We start from the raw sequence: 24,060 nt of genomic DNA on the forward strand, positions 1-24,060 counted from the left end.
CGCTTGTTTTGATAGCAGACAAAATTTCTGCTGTTGTTATCTCCTCCATACATGCTTCGTTCACCGGATCGTTCGGTGGGATTGCGCGCTCGCTGGTAAAACCGTTCTCGTTGTTGTTTGGTGCTTCCTCCGAGTAGAGCTGGGAGAAGAAGTCAAACAAATTTGCTTGGATCGCTTGTGGCTCGTTGATGATGTCATTTTCACCCCGGTGGAGCTCGGTGATGATGGTCTTTTTTCTTCGCCTTTCCCCCAACTGGAAGATCGACAGCGGTTCTCCCGCCACGTACGTTTCATTTATGCGCATAAACATGTGGGAAAACTTTCTCTGCAACGCCAACATTTCCCCTTTTAGCCGGTTTATCGTGGGCAACATTTCAGGATGCTGGTAATACCCATCGTACGCTAGCTGAAGCTCAGCATAAAGTCGTTGGTGCTGATTGTGGAATTCATCGAAAAATTCTCGAGACTTCCACCTAAAAAAACTCTTAATTTTCGGCTTTGCGTACGTGATCCACCACTCAATCCATGACGCATAATTTCGTCGCTGCCGGGTCCAATATTGCCACTTATACTGGAACTCCGCAACGTTTTCGTCCGTCAGAAGATGAGGTCGCAAAGACCAGAAACCGCGCCCAGGCTCATGGCCGAGCTGGGGGAGGCATAGTCGAACGGTTAGCGCTTTGTGGTCCGTAAACGAACACACGTGAGTGTGAGCAGTTCGCAAATTTTCTCGTAGTCCATTGCTGACGTAAACGCGATCGAGCCGCGATTGCGCGTTTCGGCAGACGTAGGTGAAGCCAGGGTCACGTTAGCGCAGTTTTTCCCACACATCATGCAGCTGTAACTGTTGCACGGCTGTCTTGAGAGCAGGGCTTGCGTTAGGACTAGTCGAGTCGCATGCGCGCAATACGCAGTTGAAATCGCCAACGAGAATGACGTGTGCGGTACGATGACGGAGGTAATAGGCGAGAGTTCCATTAAAGAACTCCTCCCGAGCAGCACGTTGCGCAGAACCGGAGGGAGCGTAGATGTTACAGATGGTCGTGTCTTGCACTCGCAGCGCAAGTAATCGGCTATCCAAACTCTTCTCGACGTGAGAGACTTGGATGTGTTCCTTCACCGCAACGGCCGTACCTCTTCTCGCGTGGTCTACATTGGTGTATACGACGAAGCCAGGCAAGGAGAGCTGGTCGTTTTCCACCTCTTGCAGACACACAATATCGAGGCTCTGGCTGCTGATGAAGTTACGTAGCGCGTTGAGTTTCGTGGGGTTGGTTATCGTGCCGATGTTGATGGACGAGATGTTATAGGACGAGAGAGCCATTTATGGATGATAGTCTTCATCCTGTTCGTCGTCACCATCTTCCCGACGGGGCTTTTTGCCGGGTGGTCGGCCTCGCGCGCTTCGTCTGCTATTCGTGGAAGTGGATGAATCGTCGGTTTCGTTGCCATTGCCGCTCTTGCTCTGCGATCGCATCGCATTTGTCGGCTTTTTGAAGCAGTCAACCAAAACAATGCTGGCTTTTGGTGACTCTTCGACATGAGGTGCTCGGAGCGACGACGACGATCCATGCACGCGTTGGGTTTGCGGGCGGGGGGAAGTTGTCAAATCGAACCTAGCATCGGATTTAGAAGTCGAGGCAGGCTGTTCGGGCTGGCTCGAAGATTTCGGAAGCTCGGGAAAGGCATCCGACGTTGCTGTTGGGAGAACGGGAGGTTTCGGCCCGATCGGTTTTGCGCTTGCTGGTTTCGTGCCAGCTGTTTTTTCGGCGGTGGTCGTGTTGATCCAGTTTGTTTCGCTACGTTTGCATAGCTCTTTTGCACCAGCAGTTTCTTGTTTTGGACACAAGAAATGCCAGTGTGTGCCTGCTCTTTGCAGTATTTGCACGACTGCAGCTGCCCTTTGTAGACAATAAATGCCTGCTGCCCGTCAATGGTGACCCACGAGTCAATATTTTTTTGTACCAACATACGGGCCGACCATATGCCGAGTGGTATACCAGCAAACTCGTAGCCCTCTCCCCACGTTAGCTCTCGGATGGCGATCACTTCGCCGAACGCGCACAAGAACTCGACGATCTTTTCTTCGGGAACGTTTTCGGGCAGATCGTGAATCTTCACTTCCACACTACCATCTTCCATGGTGATACGAAGCTTGTGCTTCTTCCCGTTTAACTCCACTTCATGACGGGCATCATGTTCGTCCACTATTTTTTGTGCAAGCGTCAGGTCGCTGACCTTGACGAATGCACATTGTTCGCCCTTGTGACACTGTAGTCTTTCGACGTCTTCTTTCTTCAGCCCAAGCACTGAACGGCAGAATCCGTGCACTTTTTCGAAAGACGGCTTCACTGGGAAGCACGAATAGTCTATTCGAAAAGTGTTTTCCCGCCTCATCGCGACCATACCCGCGACGCGGCACAACACAAAAATATCGATTGAACGATCTGAAAAAAGTGCTTCACTAATGAGGAGCGCAATCGTTAACACGCCTGTGCGTCTCAGAAGCTGAGCGATAACTGTAACTTCAGATAAAGGGTATTTTTCACTCTTGGTCCCTAGCTGGAAAATGGGTAATTAAACCCCATTATGAGCGATGCTGGAGATTGAGGTTAATGATAAAAATACATCACAAAATACAAAATCAGAAATAAATGACCTTGTTTACAACATATAGCATTGCTTTCTTATATATCATGCAATTCATTCGATCGATAAATTTGTTCCACCGACGTCTCGACCGAAGCTACCTAACAAACTAAAATAAAATCTCTGCATCTAGGTGATCATCCACCACGGGAATCGCTGCAGCGGGCGAAGAACTCGAAACAGCAAATAGGGTCCTAAAGCCCTGTCTCAATTTTATTACCAAACGCTTAAGTTTAGGGCAGAAACACATGTTTACTCAATATTTAAATGATTTTCATTGGTTTAAGTACAAAAAAACATTTTTTTTATGATTTTTGAGATTTTGTCACACCCCTTGGTTTAAACTCGAATTTTGGGTATATTTTGTTTTCCGTGTCCCTTCCGAAATGTCAGATAGGAACAACCCCAGTGTTAAAACTATATGCCCTGTGGCATTTTTGTCGAAAAAGTGAATGTCAAACAAGATCACAAGTGTCAAGGTTGATATTTGGAACCATTTTTAAAATTGAAGTTAAAAAATGATATAGCCGTTATTTGAGCGGGAAAACTTGCTAAAGTAGTTGCAAGAACATGCTCTTTCGTATTATTGAATAAAAACGAGAATTCATTAAACATTTTAGGACCCAATTATCGTCGTGGTCATCCAGAAATCTGCAACGAGATAAGTAATTGTTTAGATCATTAGATTTAGTGGACATAGACTTATCTACCAACATTATTTACGTGTTGAGAAGTTCGTAAATTTAATTTAATTTAATTCTCACTTCACTTTGAACGACATAAATTAAAATAGAAAAAACTGCACTTTTACTTTGCGAACAAGCATGTGTACTATTTACTCATTATTGCTGCCAGGTATGGAACTTCATAATGAGGCTAAAGTACCCTTTTTTATGTCATTGGAAAATATTCTTTTTTGACAACTCCATACTGACGATAAAAATGGGTACAAGAAACCCATTTAAAGGGTACTTTTATGTTAGCGTGTATGTACCTCTGTAAATAATCGCAGCAATCCTGTTGCTAAATATCCAATGCAACTTTTTGGCATACCGTGATACATCAATACCCGGACACTTAAGACGGAAGAAATGTTTACAGTCCATTTTGAATATATTTATTATGGATTTAAGCAAAGTCTTTTTACATAACGAGCAGTTCAATGTTTTATCTTAGTAAACATGATACATTTTTCGAAGAAATTTGAGATTTTGCTATAGAAATAGTAAATATAATGAAGCATTTCTTGTCTTTAAATCCGGACACCTGAGCCAAGCATGTCGATTAGACTGGCCCAGCTCAGTATGGGAGAAAAATAAAGTTGTATGATTCCACGGGGCACCCCCCCAGGATTATTTCTTGGGGTTAGAGGAAGCCGTTCTGAAAAATTCAGCTCATTTGGTCGTTCCATGAGCTGGCGCATTTGAATTGAAGTTAATATGGGATTTTCAGCTCAAACATATGAGCAACAGCACATCACAGACAAACAGACGTCACACTCTCATCGTTGTCCATCGACCACCTTTTTAACGGTCGATTCAAAAATATGGTAGATGGCCGATCCGCCACCCGCAGCGCTCGTATCGTTTTTGTTTGTGTTTGACGTTTACACACTACCGCCATCTGTTGGCCCGTCGGCCAAACACACCGATTATAGCATTGGGCGTACATGTCTTCGTGACTATGATTTTGATTAAGATTTGTTCTAAGTGTTACGTCTGTTTGTCTGTGAGCACATCATCTACTGTTTGGTTCAGGAAAATTGATGATCGCTTTCAATTGGACCCAGAATGTCAAAAACACTACTTGATGTAATAGCGAAAAATATTGTAGAAGATTGTACCATGATCAAAATTAATAAAGTTGGTGTTTTAACCATCTGAAGTATATCATGCAATACTGTTTGTATTTCTTCAACATAGCTTGGAGGTAGCCACCAAGCGCATCATAGCCACCTATGACGCTGGGCGAGCTGAAGCACATGTCGCATGCATGTAAGTGACTGTACGGGAGTGCTGATCTAAGCCTAACTTTCAACAACTGAAAGAGTCATGAAAATTAGATTAAATCCAGATTCAACCTTCTGCAATTATGTTCATTAGGGTATCATCTAGTGAATTTGTCATTCTGGGCTTATTTGAACGCGAACAATTAGTATACGGAACGAAACAGTGACATAGGATCAATTTTCAATATATTTGAGACGAATATCCCATACAAACTTCAAATCGAATGCGCCAGCTGGTGGAGCAACCAATTGAGCTGAAATTTTGAGAGAGCGTTTTTCTTACCCTAAGGCTCATATCAAGGAGGTGCCCCGTTGAGTTTTACAACTTTTTTGTTTAAGGGCCAGTCTATTGTCGATAAATCCGGACACTTTTGAATCAAAATCCGGACAGCTATAATTTAACATGGAATTATCAAATTAAACTGTGTTAAACTTTTTAACTACACCAGATATATCTCGATTTGAACAGATATGTGGGAAGCTTATGTTTTTTAGTGGTATAAACATACAAATTTATCAAATTTTGTTATTCGTTACCTGAACTAAAGTCGGTTCGACCCAAATCATCACTAATTATTAATTTTCTTCTGCATAAAACGATGCACCTCATTGTTCTGCACTCTTATTTAAATGTTTCGATAATGTTCAAAGTTTTCTTTTGGTTGTACTTGGAAAATATATTAGAACGCCAAATATACATTTACAATTCAACGTCCGGATTTAAGAACACTTGGCTTCAATCCCGGACAGCCTGTTTTCACTATTTCAAACGTGTATTTATCCCGTATATCTGCGATGTGGTGTCACTGAACTGTTCAACAACAACATTATGCACAATTATGTTACAATCACTACATAATTAACACATTTTTCACGTATTTTAGCTGATAATCGTTGAGGGTGCGCCTGTCAACTCTATAACCAAAATCATTTGGACCGCGACGAAAAGACGTTCAACAGGAGCAACTTTTTTGTTTGTGTTATTTGGCAATGGTAACTAGATTATAAATGAATGTAAAATGATCAGCTGTTTTCATAGTAAAAGTATTAATTATTAATAAACATTCTAACATTCAGGCACAGACAAACAGACGTAACACTTAGAACAAATTTCGATCAAAATCATAGTCACGAGGATATGTACGCCCAATGCTAAAATCGGTGTGTTTGGCCGACGGGCCAACAGATGGCGGTAGTGTGTAAACGTCAAACACGAACAAAAACGATGAGAGCGCCGCGAGCGGCGGATTGACCACCTACCGTATTTTTGAAACGACCGTTAAAAAGGTGGTCGATGGACAATGATGAGAGTGTGACGTCTGTTTGTCTGTGATTCAGGTTTGCCTTTAATTATCAAATTTTCTCAGAGTGTCCGGATATTGGTACCGTCCGGATTTTGATTCATCACGGTATTTTACTGATTTTTTTTTGTAGTCACACCGACAACACTTTACCAAAAGCTTCTCCATCCATGTTTTAGTACAAAATTATTGCATGTGTGATCAGAGTTCAGCGTGCAGGAAAAACATTCGAAGCTTTTTTGAGTCGTTGTTTTTCGTCTCGGGTTTCGGTGAGTCATTTCAGTTCAGTGTGAGAAGGTTTTGATGAGACTCGCGTAGACTTCGTTTGTGCGGTGTTGTGCTTCTTGCTGCTGTGCTGTGGTGAAGTCGCAAACATTTTAGCAGTGAGTGATTGGATATCGGTGCAAAAAGTGGAAAAACTAGTGAAAGGGCAGTTCCGTTTGCCTGTTAGCTTTGGTGGACGGAAAGAAAACAATCGGTAATATGGGTTGGATGGTGGCTTTGCAAATCCTTTTGTAATGGCTGGGGAGGGCCAAAAGAGGCTGTAGGAATTTGTACAAAATTTTCTGTTTTTCTCTTGGTTGGGGGTCGCGAGAGCCGATTCGGTGGAGTGGTATGTGTGAACAAAGAGCGAGCTTTTGCTGCTCGCAGAAGAGGTTTCGCAAATTCTCTCTCATTTGCCACACACACTCTACCTCAAGATCAAAGTACATAGATCCGAACGGTAAGGTAATATCGTCGAAGTTCAAATTGACTCATTGCAATTTACTTTATATGAACAATGGCAAACAGGCAGTGTGTTTATTTATTCTCGATTTGTATTTAGGTCATTAGCAGCTATGAATCAACCAACGCTCACATATAAGAAAATATGATTATGAATTATAGCACAGAGGTTCCATTAATTTTGTTCTACTAAGCGGTCAGAAATCATTTTATCGAAATTGACAAAATAATTATTTTTGACTATTATAAAGGATTATGTGTCACATAAAGTGACTTTGCAATAATTTATCTCCGTGTCCAGGATTAACTGAACGATTCTTTTTTACTTGTTGAAAAGGACCATGAAGTCTATGCATTGAAAGCTAAATTTCAGTATTAATAATTTCCAATATAAGAAGCTATACACTTAACTCGATATCGAGATACAGAATATTGAGTAAAGGAGAATGGGCTGTATATTGGAAGAGTTGTTTATGCTACAAATTTATTAGGATTTCCTTGTCTCATCGCTTTTGCTGAAAATATTTATTAAAGTGAAAATGAACCGAAGGCAAACTTCAAATTTTCAAGAGCACTACAGGGTGTCCGCAAATTATCCGAACAGCCAAATATTGGAAAGATGATCTCGCATTGAAAACAATGTAAAATCAATGTCCATGTACCTTTTATAATATATCTACAGTGCTGTTCTGAATAATAGCAGCGCATGCCGATTTTCATACAAAATGCTCAACTTTGACATGCTGCAGTTTTGTTCCCTTTCAAGCAATCGAGTTGAAATTTTCTCCAAAGAACTACAAATATGCCCAATTTTGTAAACACAAAATTTCAAAATTTTCTAAGCCCCTGCCGGAAAGTGAGATACTAGGTGAAATTGTTCGAAAAAATAGCAGTTTTAAAAATTTGAATTTCGGCTTGACATTATAGTTTTAAATTGTATATCACTTACCATTGAAACAGTTTCCTCCTACTTATCAAACCTTCACCTAAACCGAAAATGTTTAAAATATTTGTAGAAGAAAAATTTTAAAATGAAAAACTGCTATTTTTTCGAAAAATTTCACCTAGTGTCTCACTTTTCGGCAGGGACTCAGAAAAAACTGAAATTTTGTAGTTACAAAATTGATCATATTTGTAGTTCTGTGGAGAAAATCTCAGCTCGATTGCTTGAAAGGGAACAAAACTACAGCATGTCAAAGTTGAGCATTTTGTATGAAAATCGACATGCGCTGCTTTATTCAGAACAGCACTGTATATGTTAACACAAAATACAACTTTAAAAAATTTCGAAATAATTGCTTGTTACTGAGATAGGCAAATTTAAATTTTTCGGAGACGTTTTTCCTGAGGGCCACTAGTCATACTGGAGATGTGTTATCTCTAAAACCTAAAAGAGATGAATCCAAAAGCCCTATTATAATTTGAAGTAATCTACAGGTTAGTGGCTTCAAGTTAGACTTGAAATAGAAAATTCTCGCATAATCTGGGATAACGCCCTAAAAGCCATTGGTAACTACGTGTGTAGCTCGTTGTTTCTGGGCAAATGAATGAATAAGCAACTAAACCAACACCACTGGTAGATCGAGAATGATCCTTTCTTCAGTATAACGTTGTTAAATAATGTGTAAATCCATTTAAATGCTCAAAAACAACGAGCTACACTCGTGGTTACCAATGGCTTTTAGGGCGAGATCATAAGTTATGCGAGAATTGTACGGTTCAAATCCAGTGAGTTGTATGGACATTTCTCTTCTATCATAAAGCTCGGAAAACAGCTCCCTTTAAGACACCTCAATACATTTGGGTTAGTTGTGCAGTTATTTGAAATCGCAAATGTGTCAAACTTTCTTCTTAAGAATATAATAAGCCAATTTTTGAAACCATGCAAGAATATTGAATTTATTATGCTTGATTGTATAGAGCCATGTCTTTAAAGTTTGTACAGATAATTTGCGGACACCCTGTAATCTGGATGACTGAACACCCATTGGAGCTGAAAGCTTAAACGGATTTTTGATTCTATAGATTTGTGCTCTTAAAAAACTGAAGTTTGGCTTCGAATCATCTTCACTTTAAATCAATAAAGTATGAGACGATTGTTGTTCAGTTTGTAAATCTCTCCACACTGCAAAACGGCAGAAGCATTCTCCGCTCCTTAATAGCTTAGATTTTGTGGGAGGAAAAAATATTCATAGGTTTATTACGCGTGGTAAAGATAGATAGATTATGACTGAAAGTACGAAAAAAAATCCACTTGCTTAAGTGGGATTCGAACCCACGACACTTGTATGCTAGGCGTGTGCTACTAAGCTACCGAGCCCCTTGACCACATCATAGGCAAACAGTTTCACTACTAAATAAATCGCACTGGCTCAGCGATTAGATGATATGGGTTTCGAGAAGGGTCTGCGTGAACTGTTGGGATTTGAATTCGAAACTTGTAACCTTCTGAGTTATTGGGGGACCAAGTGCCCGAAAAGCAACAGGATCCCGGTCGATTTTGAGGCAGCCCGTAATCTTGGCGACGTCCGGCATTTCCGTGGGATGTAAATAGAACACATTGAAGATGAGTTCGAAACAAATCAACATCCAAAAGCATGTTCGAAGGCATAGTTTAGGAAATGCCGAACCAGCTGACATTTGAGCCTATTCAGAGGCTTGCAATCGAGCATTACAATGAGCACTACAAGCTTGGCACAACAATACAGTTTTCTGAATCAGCTAGAATGGAATATAGCCAAGCTAGTTTTGAGGCACCTATTTAGGAGCGACGAATTACTTCAATTTGCGGTCTCGCGATGTATGCTAAGGCCACTTGGCCGGCAACCACCGAGTCATTAAATTTTATTCGGAGGAGGCGTAAATCAGTGCAGTTCCAGAAAGTATGCCTCTAAGCTCAACCGAAGCGGATTTTGTCGTACCATCAGAAATATGACAAGAACTCATCTGAACTAAGCGTTTGTTGGAGGACATCGGAATATCTTCTACTACCGTCGCCGTCTATGAAGACATCAGTGCTGCATAAAATTCTTAAATAGATCGATAGACGAAGCTCATCGAGACCAAATTAAAGAACAAGACCTTCACCAGCAACATCAAATAGATTTACAGTACTGTCTGTTAAAAGATATGCTTATTAACCCTTTGACAAAGCCGTTCTTAGGGGGGTCCCGTAGCCTCGAGGTTACGCTTTCGCTTCGTCAGCGGAAGGTCATGGATTCGATCCCCCCCCACACACACAAAAACTCCGTCCAGCCACCAGAAGACGCCGCACGAAGGACTGTGTATTGGGGAACACATCCATCCTCCGTCAGTATCGACACACTGACCCTCTTTGTAGACTGTTGCCTCACACGACACGGAAACATGGCAAAATGAACCACCGCACACCAATGGACTTCGATATGGATATGGATTGGATCAACGGCAGCACAAGGTCCGTCCCACTCGGGCTCAGATTGGGTACCACTTCTAGTACTGCAATTGGTCCCTCGGTAGTGCCAAAGATACCCAAGTTGACAGATCGCAGTACACTTTTCACGATATTCTAGATTACCTTATGAGCCATAAAATTTTGGTCAACTGCAAGGGACATGGAGGTCTTTAATGTGTGTTTGGCAGCACTCTCCTCTACCTGCTCGGTATGAGAGAAATAGCTATAAGAACTAGGATATAAATAGATTCTGTATATGATACTCGGCATAGTAGTGGACAAGTGCACGGAGTGCCTAACAAATAAAAGTAAGGAAAAAAACCTTTCTTTCATAGTGTGCGGAAACAATAAGTGATAAAGTGATAGACGAACTTGGATTCATTGTGAGATAATCAGAAGTCTTCCAAAACCCCGGAGCATCGAAACGGATGAGGAAGGATCTGATCATAGTATAGATATCCGCGGAATAAGAAATGAATTACGTCGACAAAGCTAATCTACACATATGACTTACCGGTTATGGTAGCAACGCTACGATATGTCCTAGAGCTGTTGGATACTACCAAATTATCTAGTCCATGCACAATGCTTAGATGTCTCAAGATGACCATCCGTTAGTTGATGCAACAAACGAGTTTAGTAGCAATTCCAGGTATCTAATATCCCAGTCAAGAGTTGTATCGCTATAATGGAACATCATCCAACATTCAAGAACCCGGAAAAACGCCAGGCCTGATAAGACGGAATCAATCATAATGACGTAGAAAAGAAGATCATCGAGGATCATGAGACGTTCTAGTCCATAAATGGAATTGGAATACCTGACGAAATTGAAGAAACTAAGGAAGCAGATTTTCGTGATATCAGTTGATAGATGATTATATATTGCGAAACATATAGGAGGATAACGGACTGGGTATGACTTCTACAGGACCCAGTCATTTTGTTTGTTTCGCCGATGTCATGAAGATAGCCGACAGAGAATTTGAAACGAGAAATGTTGAAAGACCATCAAAGCTCATCAAATGGAATAAGCCAAAAACCTTGAAACTGGATTCTGTACCATTTCACCTTAACTACGCTAGCATAGAAAACAACAAAATACAACAAAACTACTATGGGCATACAACCGAAAACATATAGCGATTATATTGTTGATGCTTCAATGGCAAAACATGTCTGCCTACAAACAAACGATGTGAGAGCATCAATTGGAGCGCCTCTCATCAACATCTGCTATATGTAGAGCGAAAGATGGAACTTGAGAGAGAGAGATTGTGGGAGCGACTCTCCGTCAAAAAAAAAAGTATCCGTACTTGCATTTTAGGTATTATCTGCTTTCCTGCCAGCAGTCATAGTATCACAGTCGCGAAAGGCATACGGGAAAACGACGTACGGTTCTAACTTCCCCAGTGTCTGGTTCAAAGGAATCAATTGACTGCCAGATTAGTGTGAAGAAAATCTCATCTGAAGATCTGAAGACTCGTGAAAATGTAAGCATTCACCATTGCCGTTGATTGTTGAGCTAGTGCTGAAGGTGGAAAACGAATCCAGCGATCGAAATTCGGTCCTAGTAGCTAGTTGTAATTTTCCTCAAATTGGTGATGATGAACCCTCCTTTTTACATGCAGAGCTGAAAATGACGACGAAGAAGGCGACCGTGAGTGAATAGAGGAGCCAAAGGTTGGAATAAAAATTTTCCTCTCCCGATTTTTTGACAGCTATCATCATAGCAATCCGATACACGGGACTCTTGCTAGGCTGAAATATATCGAGGAGTAGCATCGAGTTGGCCATGATAGTAGCCGCGACTGGCTGGGATAGCTGCTTCAGCACTGGTGGCGAAGGTCTTTTCCCGGTGATCGATGCCAAAACGACATTCCACCTTGGCCTTTGCTCACTATCTGTGTGAACTCGATTCTCCTTGACTTTTGTGTGGATGCAAATGCAAATGGAAAAAAGAACGGGGATCTTCGGGCGGGGTGGGTTGATGTCGGGAAGAGCATCGAGCAAGAAGAGACCCCCATATTCATACGGCACTGATTGGAGAAATTTATCTCGAGGCCACTAATTGAACGCGAGTACGAGAACGAAGTGTACGTTTATTATCTATGACACGCAAAACAGATCACTTTTGCGTTGTGTCTCGGTAATGGCTATTTCCCTATAATTTTGAAAGGATCGCCATCTGTTCATCTGGAGTGAAGTTATCTCTATGGACATTCCCAAATAGAAATTATAACACTCTTAGAACTATTTACACAGATTACTGGAAATGTGTTGTTTGCTAACGTATGAGTCATTTTATGACGCTACAAAATCTATGTTTCTGAGTGAAATAAGTGAAAAAAGTGTAGTTACTTCTACGATGAAGATTTCCGCAGTAGCGTAATTGGTTTTAGGTTGTTCTATAAATGTGCATCGTCAAACAATTAATTATGAGAATAATCGAATAATTCGTAGTTACTAGGCACTGATTGACAAAGATCAATCAAATTGACATGAGAACAACATACAATGCTTAGTAGCTACTTTAGATGGCTCCAACCTTCAATAACAGCATCTTTGCAATTATCGAAAAAAAAGGAGAAGAGTGTGAATCTGAATCTCCACGGTTGTCACGGGAAGGTATTTTTGTTAGTGAGAGATTTAAATAGTTACATGACGAAAGACTTCGGATTTTCGGTGGATATAATTCATCGAACGTTTTGTGGTAGATCAGACTTACAAGTACAACAATTACGAATTCCCGAATAGCAAACCTAGAGGTCATTTTGCAACTTGTCACGTAAACTACTATTTACGTTGACCTTCAAGCCCTGATACGGTAACGGTCGTATTTTGGACCCTCTAAGGAAGCGATTTTTGGTTTTAATCCCCATCAATTGCACAGCTAAGTCAATGAACATGCCAAAATGTAGCTCTATGAGATAAAAATGCTCACATGGTCATGTATAGTCCAAAATACGTCGAGAATAATTCAACAGGGTCCTAAAGCCCTGTCTCAATTCATATGAAGAAATTTTTAGATGTCAGAATAGTCGAAATGGATACGCTGTATAGACGAGCAAAAAATCACAGCGTTTACCTGAAATTTAGGAGTCAAACAGCGTTCAAGCAAGCGTTGGAGAACAATGGGCATCCGATTCGCTTTGAATATGCGAATGGTACAACAGTGATGGTGAAAACATCAGACGTGGAGGGAAATTTCCAATACGTTCCAGTGTGTGAACTGCCACCGGAGCTACCCGATAAGGAAATATCGCTGGTGCTAGGAAAGTACGAAGAAGTGAAACGTGTTGTACGAGAGCCCAAAATGAGCGTCTGTCCCTGGAAAAAGATCCATCGTTCTATTGTGGACGAAGAAAGAATCTATGCTGGAGTGGTGAAGGTGATTACGACGATGGATAAGGAAAAACAAACGAAACTTTTGGAGATCGAGGTTTTAGAAACAGAAAGCATTGAATCAGAAGAAGTATGTAGGAAGCTAAGGAAGTAGTGGAACCCAAGCCTGAACCAGTGCCGATAAGATTTTGGAGGTCCAATGGACTTATCCACGGTCTTCTTGCATTGTCAATTTTCTTTTTCGTTTCCGTTCTAAATGCGGGCCGTGTTCACATAAACTCACATCCGGACCAATATCCAGTGAAAGAATATTAACCGGATGAACATAGAGTGGATGAATGTGTAGCGAAATTGTTCATTGTCTGTAAACAAAATTTGATTAACATTTTGTTAACAACATATTACATTTCATTTGCCGTAGTAGTTCAGATTTTTTACAGGTTAGTTGATTTCACCTGCTTATAAGGGAAATTATAATTTACTTAACCTAACTTAACCTAAATATATAACACATCAATCGTGGCAATAGGGCGCTTGCAGCAAACAAAAGTGTGCCCAACGGCCCCCTTTGATTTTGCTGGGTAACGGTTTGAAACGGAAAACACGTTACGAAACGTTTCCCAGCAATATCAAAGGGGGCCGTTGGGCACACTTAACAAAGGCTGCAAGTGCCCTATAGAAGATTGTAACGATTTTTGCCTGAAATTATTAATTATTTTATTCGACATTTGTTCCAATGTTTCAACATGGGATATTCTATGTAACTCATTGGTACTATACCAGGGAGGAAGCTTCAGAATCATTTTCTATTTTTTTTTAAATTCTTTGCAGAGCTTTCTTTCTGGTATTACAAAGCTAATCCATATTGGTACAGCATACAACATGGCTGGTCTGAAAATTTGTTTGAATATCAAAAGCATGTTCTTAAGACCAAGTTTAATAAGGGGATAGACATTTTACATATTCGTTACATTTGACTTAAATGCCCTCAATGTGATTTTTGAAAGTTAAATTCTTATCTAGCATGAGCCCTAGATACTTAACTTCATCTGACCAATTTATTGGAACCCCTCTCATCGTGACAGCATGTCTACTTGAAGGTTTCGAATAAAGAGCTTTTGGTTTATGTGGGAATATTATTAGTTGAGTTTTGGAAGCATTAGGAGAAATCTTCCATTTTTGCAAGTATGAAGAAAAAATATCCAAACTTTTTTGCAATCGACTACAGATGACACGCAGACTTCGTCCTTTGGCGGAGAGACCTGTGTCATCCGCAAACAAGGATTTTTGATATCCCTGAGGTAACTCAGGTAAGTCAGATGTGAAAATATTGTATAATATTGGTTTCAAAATGCTGCCTTGAGGAACACCAGCTTCTTCTTTCAGTCTTTCAGACCTGGAGTTTTGATAATTAACTTGAAGTGTACGATTTGAGATAACTTTGAATTATTTTAACAATGTATGTTGGAAAATTGAAGTTCTTTAATTTTACAATCAAACTTTCATGCCAAACACTATTGAATGCCTTTTCTATATCTAGAAGAGCTAGACCAGTAGAATAGCCTTCAGATTTGTTGGACCGGATCAAATTTGTTACACGTAAAAGTTGATGAGTGGTCGAATGTCCATGGCAGAATCCGGACCGTTCATTGGCGAAAATTAATTTTTCGTTGATGTGGACCATAATTCTGTTCAAAATGGCGTTTTCAAAAAGTTCACTGATGGAGGAAAGCAAACTGATTGGACGATAGCTAGAAGCTTCTGCAGGATTTTCGTCTGGTTTTAAAATTGGAACAACCTTAGCATTTTTCCATTTGTCAGGAAAATATGCTAATTGAAAACATTTGTTGAATATATTAACTAAAATGATAAGCTGCTTTCTGGAAGTTTCTTGATGAGGATGTAGAAAATTCCATCATCGCCAGTGTAAATCAGTCTTAATTATCGAAATGACATGCGAACTAAGTTGCTATGTTATCTATTGTTGCTTAAGGCTGGTTTGCTACTGATAAGAAAAGGAATCGCCTATCTCGATGCGTGGAAAATTTCTTCCAAGAAATGGTCAAGAAAATCACATTTTTCTGATCGCAGTACGCAGTTGAGAAGAAATGTCACTTCAAAGGGGGCTCTCTGTAGGAAATTTCTTGACCCATTCAGTCAAGGAATTTCTTTACTTTTCTTGAGCGAAACAGCATACTTAGCTTTATTGTCGAAACAAGTAGGCTCCTGGGAGGGAGGCACAGATACTACACACGAAATATGACACAACACTTTTCCAAATTGCAAGATAATTCCCGCTCACCAACGACAATCAAGGCAGGCTTGCGAAGAATCGCTAGTTTTCTTTTGTTGTGTACCTTCGATCTTTCTGGACAAACTTGGAAAAAGGGCCATTGTTTTATGTGCATCCAATTTTAATTTTGATTGGAAAAGCATGAAAAGATGTGTGTTTCAATACTTTATATTCGATCAAATTAAAAGGTGCTATCGTGGCATTGCTTTTGGGTGTTCAGGAATTGATTTTCAACCGATTGTTGTCAACATTGTTGAAATGAAATAATATGTTTTGATGAATTACGCGCTTTTCTCATGTTTGTCCTTTCTTTAAGATCTGGGCTCACAGTGACAGTTCGTGACAGCAGAATCTCGGCTCACTATGACGTACATAAATTTTGTATCGGTTTCTCCCTCCCAGGTAGGCTCCATGCGTCCAGTCCGGTGCAAATCAATCATAGTAGGCTAAGGTTAAAATTGTTCACTTCCCTAACAACCGTCAAACAGTGTAGTTTGAATTATGGCTACATCCAAAAAGTTGTGAAGCCAGCAAAAGAAAAATCAAGGTTTTTTCAAGAAAATTCAAGATGTCCACTGAAAATGGAGCAGGGGATGCTCAAGCAGTTCCGCAAGGCGAACAGCAGCTACAGCAAGCCCCGTATCAAGTCCAAACCCTCAGCAGTCTTCCGTCTATTGAGCGTCCCACCGGCCGGGACAACTGGCCCACATGGAAATTCTACGTGAAGACTTTGATGGAATTGCAGGATCAATGAGAAGCTGTTAGGCCAGTGCCTAATGCAGATGAACCGTAGCCAACTATCAACGAGCGGAAGTGTCGAAAAGCTCGTGCAAAATTAATTTTGGTCTTGAATCCCGTGAATTACGTCCATGTTCAGGATGCAAGGACGGCCCATGATGCGTGGAAGAGACTGCGTTCGAAGACACCGGACTTACCCGACGGATCGCACTTCTGCGAAAGCTTATCACGACCCTCTTCGCAGGCAGCTAGCCTCACTAACAACAAAGCTCTCTCCTACCTGCTCGGTGTGAGAGTAAAAGAGTAGGAGAGAGTGAAAATAAGATGTAAATATAGATAAGTTAAAAATAGATCTGTATCGGTAAAGAAGAAGCTACAGATCAACTGATTCCGGCACAGTAGTGGCCACAAGCACAGAGTGCCTTAAGAAAAAAAAAATCTGAAAAGTGGGTCGACACTATGCTCCTCATTGAACTTTCAGAAGAGTACAAGCCGTTGATCATGACGTTGGAAAATTCCGATCTGGCATCACCAAAACCTAGCTACTTCAAGAAGTCGAAGCGACGGCGGACGAGACCACTTTTGCAGAACGCAAGACGGAAGAACTTGCTCCGATCAAGAAAACCATTGAGTACGAATGTTCAAAACGAAGGTCGACGAGAAGGGTACTGTCGTGCGGCACAAAGCGCGAATCGTAGCACAAGGCTTCACCCAGAAGTATGGTACTGACTACGATGAAGTGTTCGCACCGGTGGCAAAGTAGGTGACGTTCCGGACTTTGCTGACCGTCACCAGCCAGAGGAAAGTTATAATCGAGCACTTCGACGACAAAACGGCATATCTGAATGATGAGCTGGAAGAAATTATTTTTATGAGTCAGCCCGGAGGGATACACCACCGGCGAAGACCGTACCGTGTATCGCTTAAGGAGAAGCCTGTACGGATTAAGACAGTTCGCTCGCGCGTGAAACCAGAAGGTGGATTTTATTTCCAAGTCCATGGGCAAGCTGGATCCGTGCCTGTTCCTTCAAAATAAGAAGCACAAGACATCGTACATCTGAAGAAAAGAATAAATCTATTTTGAAAAGTCTTCAAGTGCACTTCACCGTGTTCAACCTCGGTGATTTACGTCACTTTTTGGGAATTGAGGTGGAGAAGAGTAACACCGCAGTACAAGCTCAATCGAGCGGAGAACGCTAAGCCACCGAAGACTCCTCATGACCCGGACTACTTCCAGCATAAAGAGGAGTTGGATCAGCTGCCGACCAACAAAGAAAATCTGCGTAAGATCGGTGGTCTGCTGTACGTAGCGGTGCACACAAGACTGGATGTCGCTGTTAACACCTCCAGCCTGCCGCAGAAATTAAGCTGCCCTGATGATTGGAGCGATGCGAAACGGGTTCTTCGCTATTTGGCGATTACAAGCTGCACCTGGGTTCATCTAAGGGTTGACCGCAAATGTTCGTCGACGCAGAATGGGCCGGTAACTTTCGCGAGAAGAAAGTAATTAGTCTTCGTTATTGTCCGACGAAATCGATGCTTGCAGATGTGTTAATCAAACCGTTTCAACGGGTCCTGGGAGGGAGAAACCGATACGAAATTTATGTACGTCAAGGTGAGCCAAGAACTGTCACTGTGAGCCCGGATCTGAAATAATGGACAAACGTGATAAAAACGCGTAATTGATCAAACCATATTTTTAAATGTGACAAAAAATCGATTGAGAAGCTTTTCAAAAGTCATTATCAATAATAACGAAAATGAAATACCGTAATCCGGGGTAACATTGATCAGCGGGGTAACATTGATCGGGATGACTCATCTTGTTAAACGTTCAAAAAAAGATTTATTGATGAAACATTTTCGAACCATGAATGGTGCCTCTCTTTCGTATATTCATAAGCTAATGATAATTAAGGTTTTTGCCAAAATTGCGTTTAGTTCATGCGCAAATTTGTCAACTTTTTGAAACAATGATTTCTATCATTTTCACTGACACTACCGAAAATTCATGTCTCACATGAGTTCTGCAGACGATCTGATCAAGGAAAATGCGGGTGTTACTAAAAATGGCATCGCCGAAAACGATTCCGTTGTCAAATCTTTCATAAGTTTATTCAATTAGGCAACATTAACTAATTACTATTACGAATGTAGAATTTCCTGAGGAAATTGCCTACTTTTAGGCGTATTACGCGGTTCAAGGTGTTTTTAATTTTGAAATAACTCAAGTAAATGACTTGTAAGAGTTTGGTCTTCATATTCGGCTTCAAGGGCCCTGATTTTAGTAAGTAACGACATTTCCAATATTAGCGAACGTTGTTTACTTGGGTGATCAATGTTACCCCATATCAGCTGAATCAAAAAATCACTTAAAACATTTATTTAAACATAACTAAATCTTTCGAAATACAAAATAAAGTACATAGCTAGGAGCGGTGGGTGCCAGTACTTGTTTTAAAAATATGAAACTTGTAACATTTGTATTGTGAAATGAAAAATTTAAGAAAATCTAAAAAAAATGATCAATGTTACCCCGGATTACGGTACATAGAAAACTTTGGCTCTTTACTTGGAACTTTAAGACGATGGCAGATACGTATATTCGCTAAGGGGTGAAGCTAGGCGAATCGGACTGAACATCAATGTGTCCAAGACAAAGTATATGATAGCAAGAGGCTCAAGAAAGAACACGGCAGGCACCCGCCTCGAGTTTGACGAGTATTGACGGTGATGAAATCGAGGTGGTCAAAGGATTCGTGTTCTTGGGCTCACTGGTGACCGCCGACAACGACATCATCGAAGAAATCCTCTCTAGATTTCATCGTTGCGGGGAATTGTGCCTAGTTTGCACTCCGCAGAACTCTTCAATCGAGCAAAGTTCGCCATCGCGCGAAGTTAACTATCTACAAGACGCTGATTAGACCGGTATACTTCTCTAGGCACGTAACATGGACCCTACGTGCAGAGGATTCATCGTGCCCTTGGTGTTTTCGAACGGAAAGTGTTGCGGACCATTTACGGCGAAGTGCAGATGGAAGACCGAACGTGGAGAAGGTGGATGAATCATGAATTGCATCAGCTGGTGAGAGAACTAACCATCGTCTACCTCGCAAAAAAATGGGAGGTTGCGGTGGGCCGAGCATGTTACCAGAATGTCGGATAACAACCTAGTGAAAATGGTTCCGACAATCCGACCGGCACAAGACGACCTAGTACGCAGCGAGCAAGATGAGTCATTCAAATTGAGGACGATCTGTGGAGCCTACGCAGAATGCGTGGCTGGCGTCGGACTGCCATAGACCGAGTCGAATGGAGACGTCTACGTACAGCACAGGCCACTCCGGTCAGCCTGACTGGTAAGGTCAGTGAGTGCCTCTGGGGCCGGTCTTCTGAAGACTGTTCTTTGATACCTTATTGTTACCTTCGTGCATCAGAAACGCACTGTTTGAGAATACAAGGTGTGTTGAAGATTTCTTTGATTTTCATGTGCATTGCTACAGCTATATAGTAATAGTTTGACCAGCAATGAGGATATTGCCTAAGTAGCGTTGTACTACGGGAATACCACAAATAATGGTATCGGTTATGCGATCAACGTTTTGGACGCTGCCTTGAACTTAGGGAAATGAACACACATCTAACAAAGAACTATGTACATCTGCCTTACAGACATCTTCGAGCATTGGTGTCCTTCCGTTTGATTATCTCGCTTGGAATTCGTCATCCGAATTTAAGCAAGCTCATTTTCATAGATCTTTCTGTTCATCGGTGGGCGGGTACTTACTATTGTTGCTAAGACCCCTTGAAGTGTACTATAGTAACAAATTTATATGTTTTCCATTTCAGATCGAGTCAAATCGACGCCTGCATCAACGGAAGATGGATTACTGAGAGCACACGAACGATACACCGAAAATTACCGAGTTCACTCCCTCTCTACCGGTTGTATAGTTTGTACATTATTTTAATTTCCTCACATCAACGAAACAGCGAACGAAGACACCCCTTGAGGCAATCAGTTCGACGAGGCATGAATTTGGGAAGTTCCGGTGGAACGAGCACGTCGGGTCATTCGAGCAGCAGCTACACGGGTGCCGGCAGCGGAAGTTCAGTGGCAGGCGGGAGTAGCAGCAGCAACAGCGACATGCCTGCCGAAATCCGTCCCAAGATGGTCACGGTCAAGCACCCGGAGTCCAACAAACCGAAACCCACCACCAAGAAGGGTAAAGCCATCCAGGCCGATGTCGACGTGATCAAAGAGTTCCAGCGCTGCAAAGAGGAGGGCATCCAACGGCTGGACCTAAGCAAATCTTCCATCACGATAATTCCACCCTCGGTTAAGGACTGCACCAGTCTGGTTGAGTTCTACCTGTACGGCAATAAGATAAGCTCTCTGCCTGTCGAAATCGGTTGTCTTTCCAATCTGAAAACCCTAGCACTGAACGAAAACTCCCTTACCTCGCTGCCCGATTCCCTGCAGAACCTGAAACAACTCAAAGTCCTCGATTTGCGACACAACAAGCTCTCGGAGATCCCGGACGTCATCTACAAACTACACACCCTTACCACGCTCTATTTGCGCTTCAACCGAATCAAGGTCGTGGGAGATAACTTGAAGAATCTCTCGCACCTGACAATGCTTAGCCTGAGGGAGAACAAAATCCACGAACTGCCGTCGGCCATCGGGCACCTGGTGAACCTGACGACGCTCGACCTGTCGCACAATCACCTGAAGCACCTGCCGGCCGAAATCGGCAACTGTGTCAACCTGACGGCTCTAGACCTGCAGCACAACGATCTGCTGGACATCCCGGAGACGATAGGCAACCTGGCCAATCTGATGCGACTGGGGTTGAGGTGAGTGACTTGGTTTATCTGAACTCAACAAGAGACTTCTTTGTACATACTTTGGCCTAGTAACTGGACACTGTTCGACTAGATATCATTTGAAAAATATTGTTCAAGTGTAGCATGATATCTGTCGTTTCTGTAACATAAAACGGGAAACCTCGGAACATATGCTCTGCAGATGTAGTGTTTCAAAATGGGATTCCAGTGAAATTTCAGCTGCAAGTCCCAGAAAGGTGGTGGGTTTTATAAAAAGTGCTTAAACTGTTCATTTTATTCATGGCGGACAGTTTTTAGTTGCATTCAATGATGCGAATAATAAAAAGGAACATGGCAAAAATGTTCACGGACCCAAAAAAATCTCCGAGTCGGATGCAAGTCTCGATAAAATGATTTCTAAAGTCACTTTTTTCCTTTTACTCCTTGTGAAAAAAACAAAAAAGGCTTCATAGATACCTCCACAGATTCTTGCTCGACTATTGCGCACAAGTTCTTCAAGAATGTATCCAGGCATCACTTCAAGAATAGCTTTAGAGGTTTCTTCTAAAAGTGATTTAGAACTTCTGTAGGAATCTCTAGCTACATTTCTGGATTTCTCCGCAAATTCTATCAAACATTCATCAAGAAATTTATTTAGTGATTTTTCAAGGGATGCTGAGAGGAATTGTCTACTTGAAATTCTTCAGCACTCCTACGCTACACCCTTCAATATTTTTGACTGGAAATATGTTAATATTCCCAGATATTATTCATGTTTTTTTCAGTCATTTCCATAAATTCCTTCAAGAATTCATATAAAGTTTCATCGAGGAATTGCTTAGAAAATCGATCAAGATTATTCAAGGAAATCTATTAAGGAATCTCCCAGCATGTCCTCAATAAAATGAATCAGGGATTCCTCAAGAAGTTACTATAGAAAATTTTCAAAAAATTCTTCCATTTTGTTCAGGAATAACTACTGCAGTCCTTACACGAAAATCCTACACGATATGATCCAGGAATTTGATTGATTATTTTTACCATCATTACAGTCAGTGACAAAAGTGTATTTTCTGCGAAAAATTCTTGAGGTGAATAACTTTACTGAACACGCTAACTTTCCACAACTTGACGTGTTTGAACTAAATGAAAAAAATGTCTCGGTTACTTATTTTTGTCCTTGAATAACTCTCTGAAACCATTTGAAAAATGAGTGCAATGTAATAAAATAATTACGAACAACACTTCCAAGTTATTTGTAGTTCGTCATTCAAACTTCGGTCGATTCGGAGTATCAGAAGCTGAGATACAGAGCCCAATGCTGGGCATTTTGTATGAAAAAAGAAATCAACATTACTAACTTTTGTCACTGAATGTATCTTACTAAGGGTTTTTTTTTTTGGAAATCCTTGCTGGAGTTCATTTACTAATGTTTTATTAGAGATTACTTTAAAATTTCTTTTAAAAATATTCCGCGAACCAGAAATTTGTTTACTCCTTCCACTCGGCTGGTTAGCCGTAAAACCACGATTCATAATTAAAAAACAAGTATTTATCGAGCAACGGACTCATGTTCCGTAACCGGTCGTTTGAGAACGTCGCGGATATATATGGAAAACGTTGTGTTTGGATGGGCAGGGCATCTAATTCTTCAGAAAGAGGTGCACTTTGCGAAAAAGGACCACGTGATTATTGAGCTGAAATCGAATTCAGGTTAACTTCTGCGTTCATGAGTCCACTCATGGCGTAGGGGTAACGCGCCCTAACTAGAGATCAGGGAGTCGTGAGTTCGATTCTCACTGAGAAGACGTGTAACTTTTTCGCAAAATTTCACATCAATTTGTCCATTTAATCCAATTGCAAAATATATGTAATGTTTAGCTTTCGGTAGTTGTTACTCCTGAAGGTTTCTGTTAAAATATTAAAGAAACTTAAGAGCGAAAATTCTGTAGAAATTTCTAATAATTCCGTTGAGCTATCTCTCTAATTTGTAGGTATTTTTTTTTTTGAAAATTCAGGAATTGAACTCTTTTAAAAAGCATTCCAAAAGAAATTCTAGGAATATTGATAAAACAATCAATGAATTATATCCTGGAAGACTTTGGAACTTCCTTGAGAATGTTCTGGAAGAATCTCAGAAGGTTTAAAATTCCTGATGTATTATTTAGACCAATTCCTACGATGATCCTTGAAAAAAAAAATCCAGATTGTTTTCTTCTACGTATCTTGGACTAAATTCTTGAAGGAATTTCTTAGGAAGTCCGTAAAAAATCACAAAGGGCCGATTTCTTCACCTCCGCTCAGGTCGTAAGCCACGTTTGCCCATATGAAGAAGAAGAAATCGCTTATAAGTGAACTCCTGAAGATATCTTCGGAGTAATATCTGAAACATTGGACATACAGAATTGGGCAAAATGATCAACTTTGGTAAGCTGGATCTTAGTTATTTATGGACCGATTTGAATGAAATTTTCACAAAACAACATGATTTTTAACATATATTTTTGAATATTTTTTTTCTAATCACGAGTTTAAAAGTAATGAAGATTTTACTAATGTTGAACAACGTAATATTCAAAACTATTCATTTGAAAATCTCATAGTCCTACACAAAAGGAAACTTGTTCTCGTCAATCTACAGCTTTGCTGAAGATACCATGAAGCTACTCCTTCGATTTGTTTAGTTATGTTAATTATAAAAATTCGTCAAAAATCACTTCAGTCAAACCGTTACTAT

General features: G+C 40.8%; 1 protein-coding gene across 2 annotated transcripts in view; it reads left to right on the top strand.

Moving 5' to 3' along the window:
• Window positions 1-6,217: 6,217 nt before the first annotated feature.
• LOC5565080 (leucine-rich repeat protein soc-2 homolog) overlaps window positions 6,218-24,060 on the top strand; it is a 36,760-nt gene continuing 18,917 nt past the window's right edge. The window contains exons 1-2 of one of the 2 annotated variants that reach the window (XM_021838473.1): window positions 6,218-6,436; window positions 20,343-21,353. In XM_021838473.1, coding sequence (XP_021694165.1) covers window positions 20,527-21,353 — 827 coding nt within the window. In that variant the 5' untranslated portion in view covers window positions 6,218-6,436; window positions 20,343-20,526. Of the gene's footprint in view, window positions 6,437-11,452; window positions 11,611-20,342; window positions 21,354-24,060 lie in introns of those variants that run through there. The other variant, XM_021838474.1, reaches the window with a different exon arrangement.

This window comes from Aedes aegypti, chromosome 1 (assembly GCF_002204515.2).
Source record: "Aedes aegypti strain LVP_AGWG chromosome 1, AaegL5.0 Primary Assembly, whole genome shotgun sequence".
NCBI classification, from domain to species: Eukaryota; Metazoa; Arthropoda; class Insecta; order Diptera; family Culicidae; genus Aedes; species Aedes aegypti.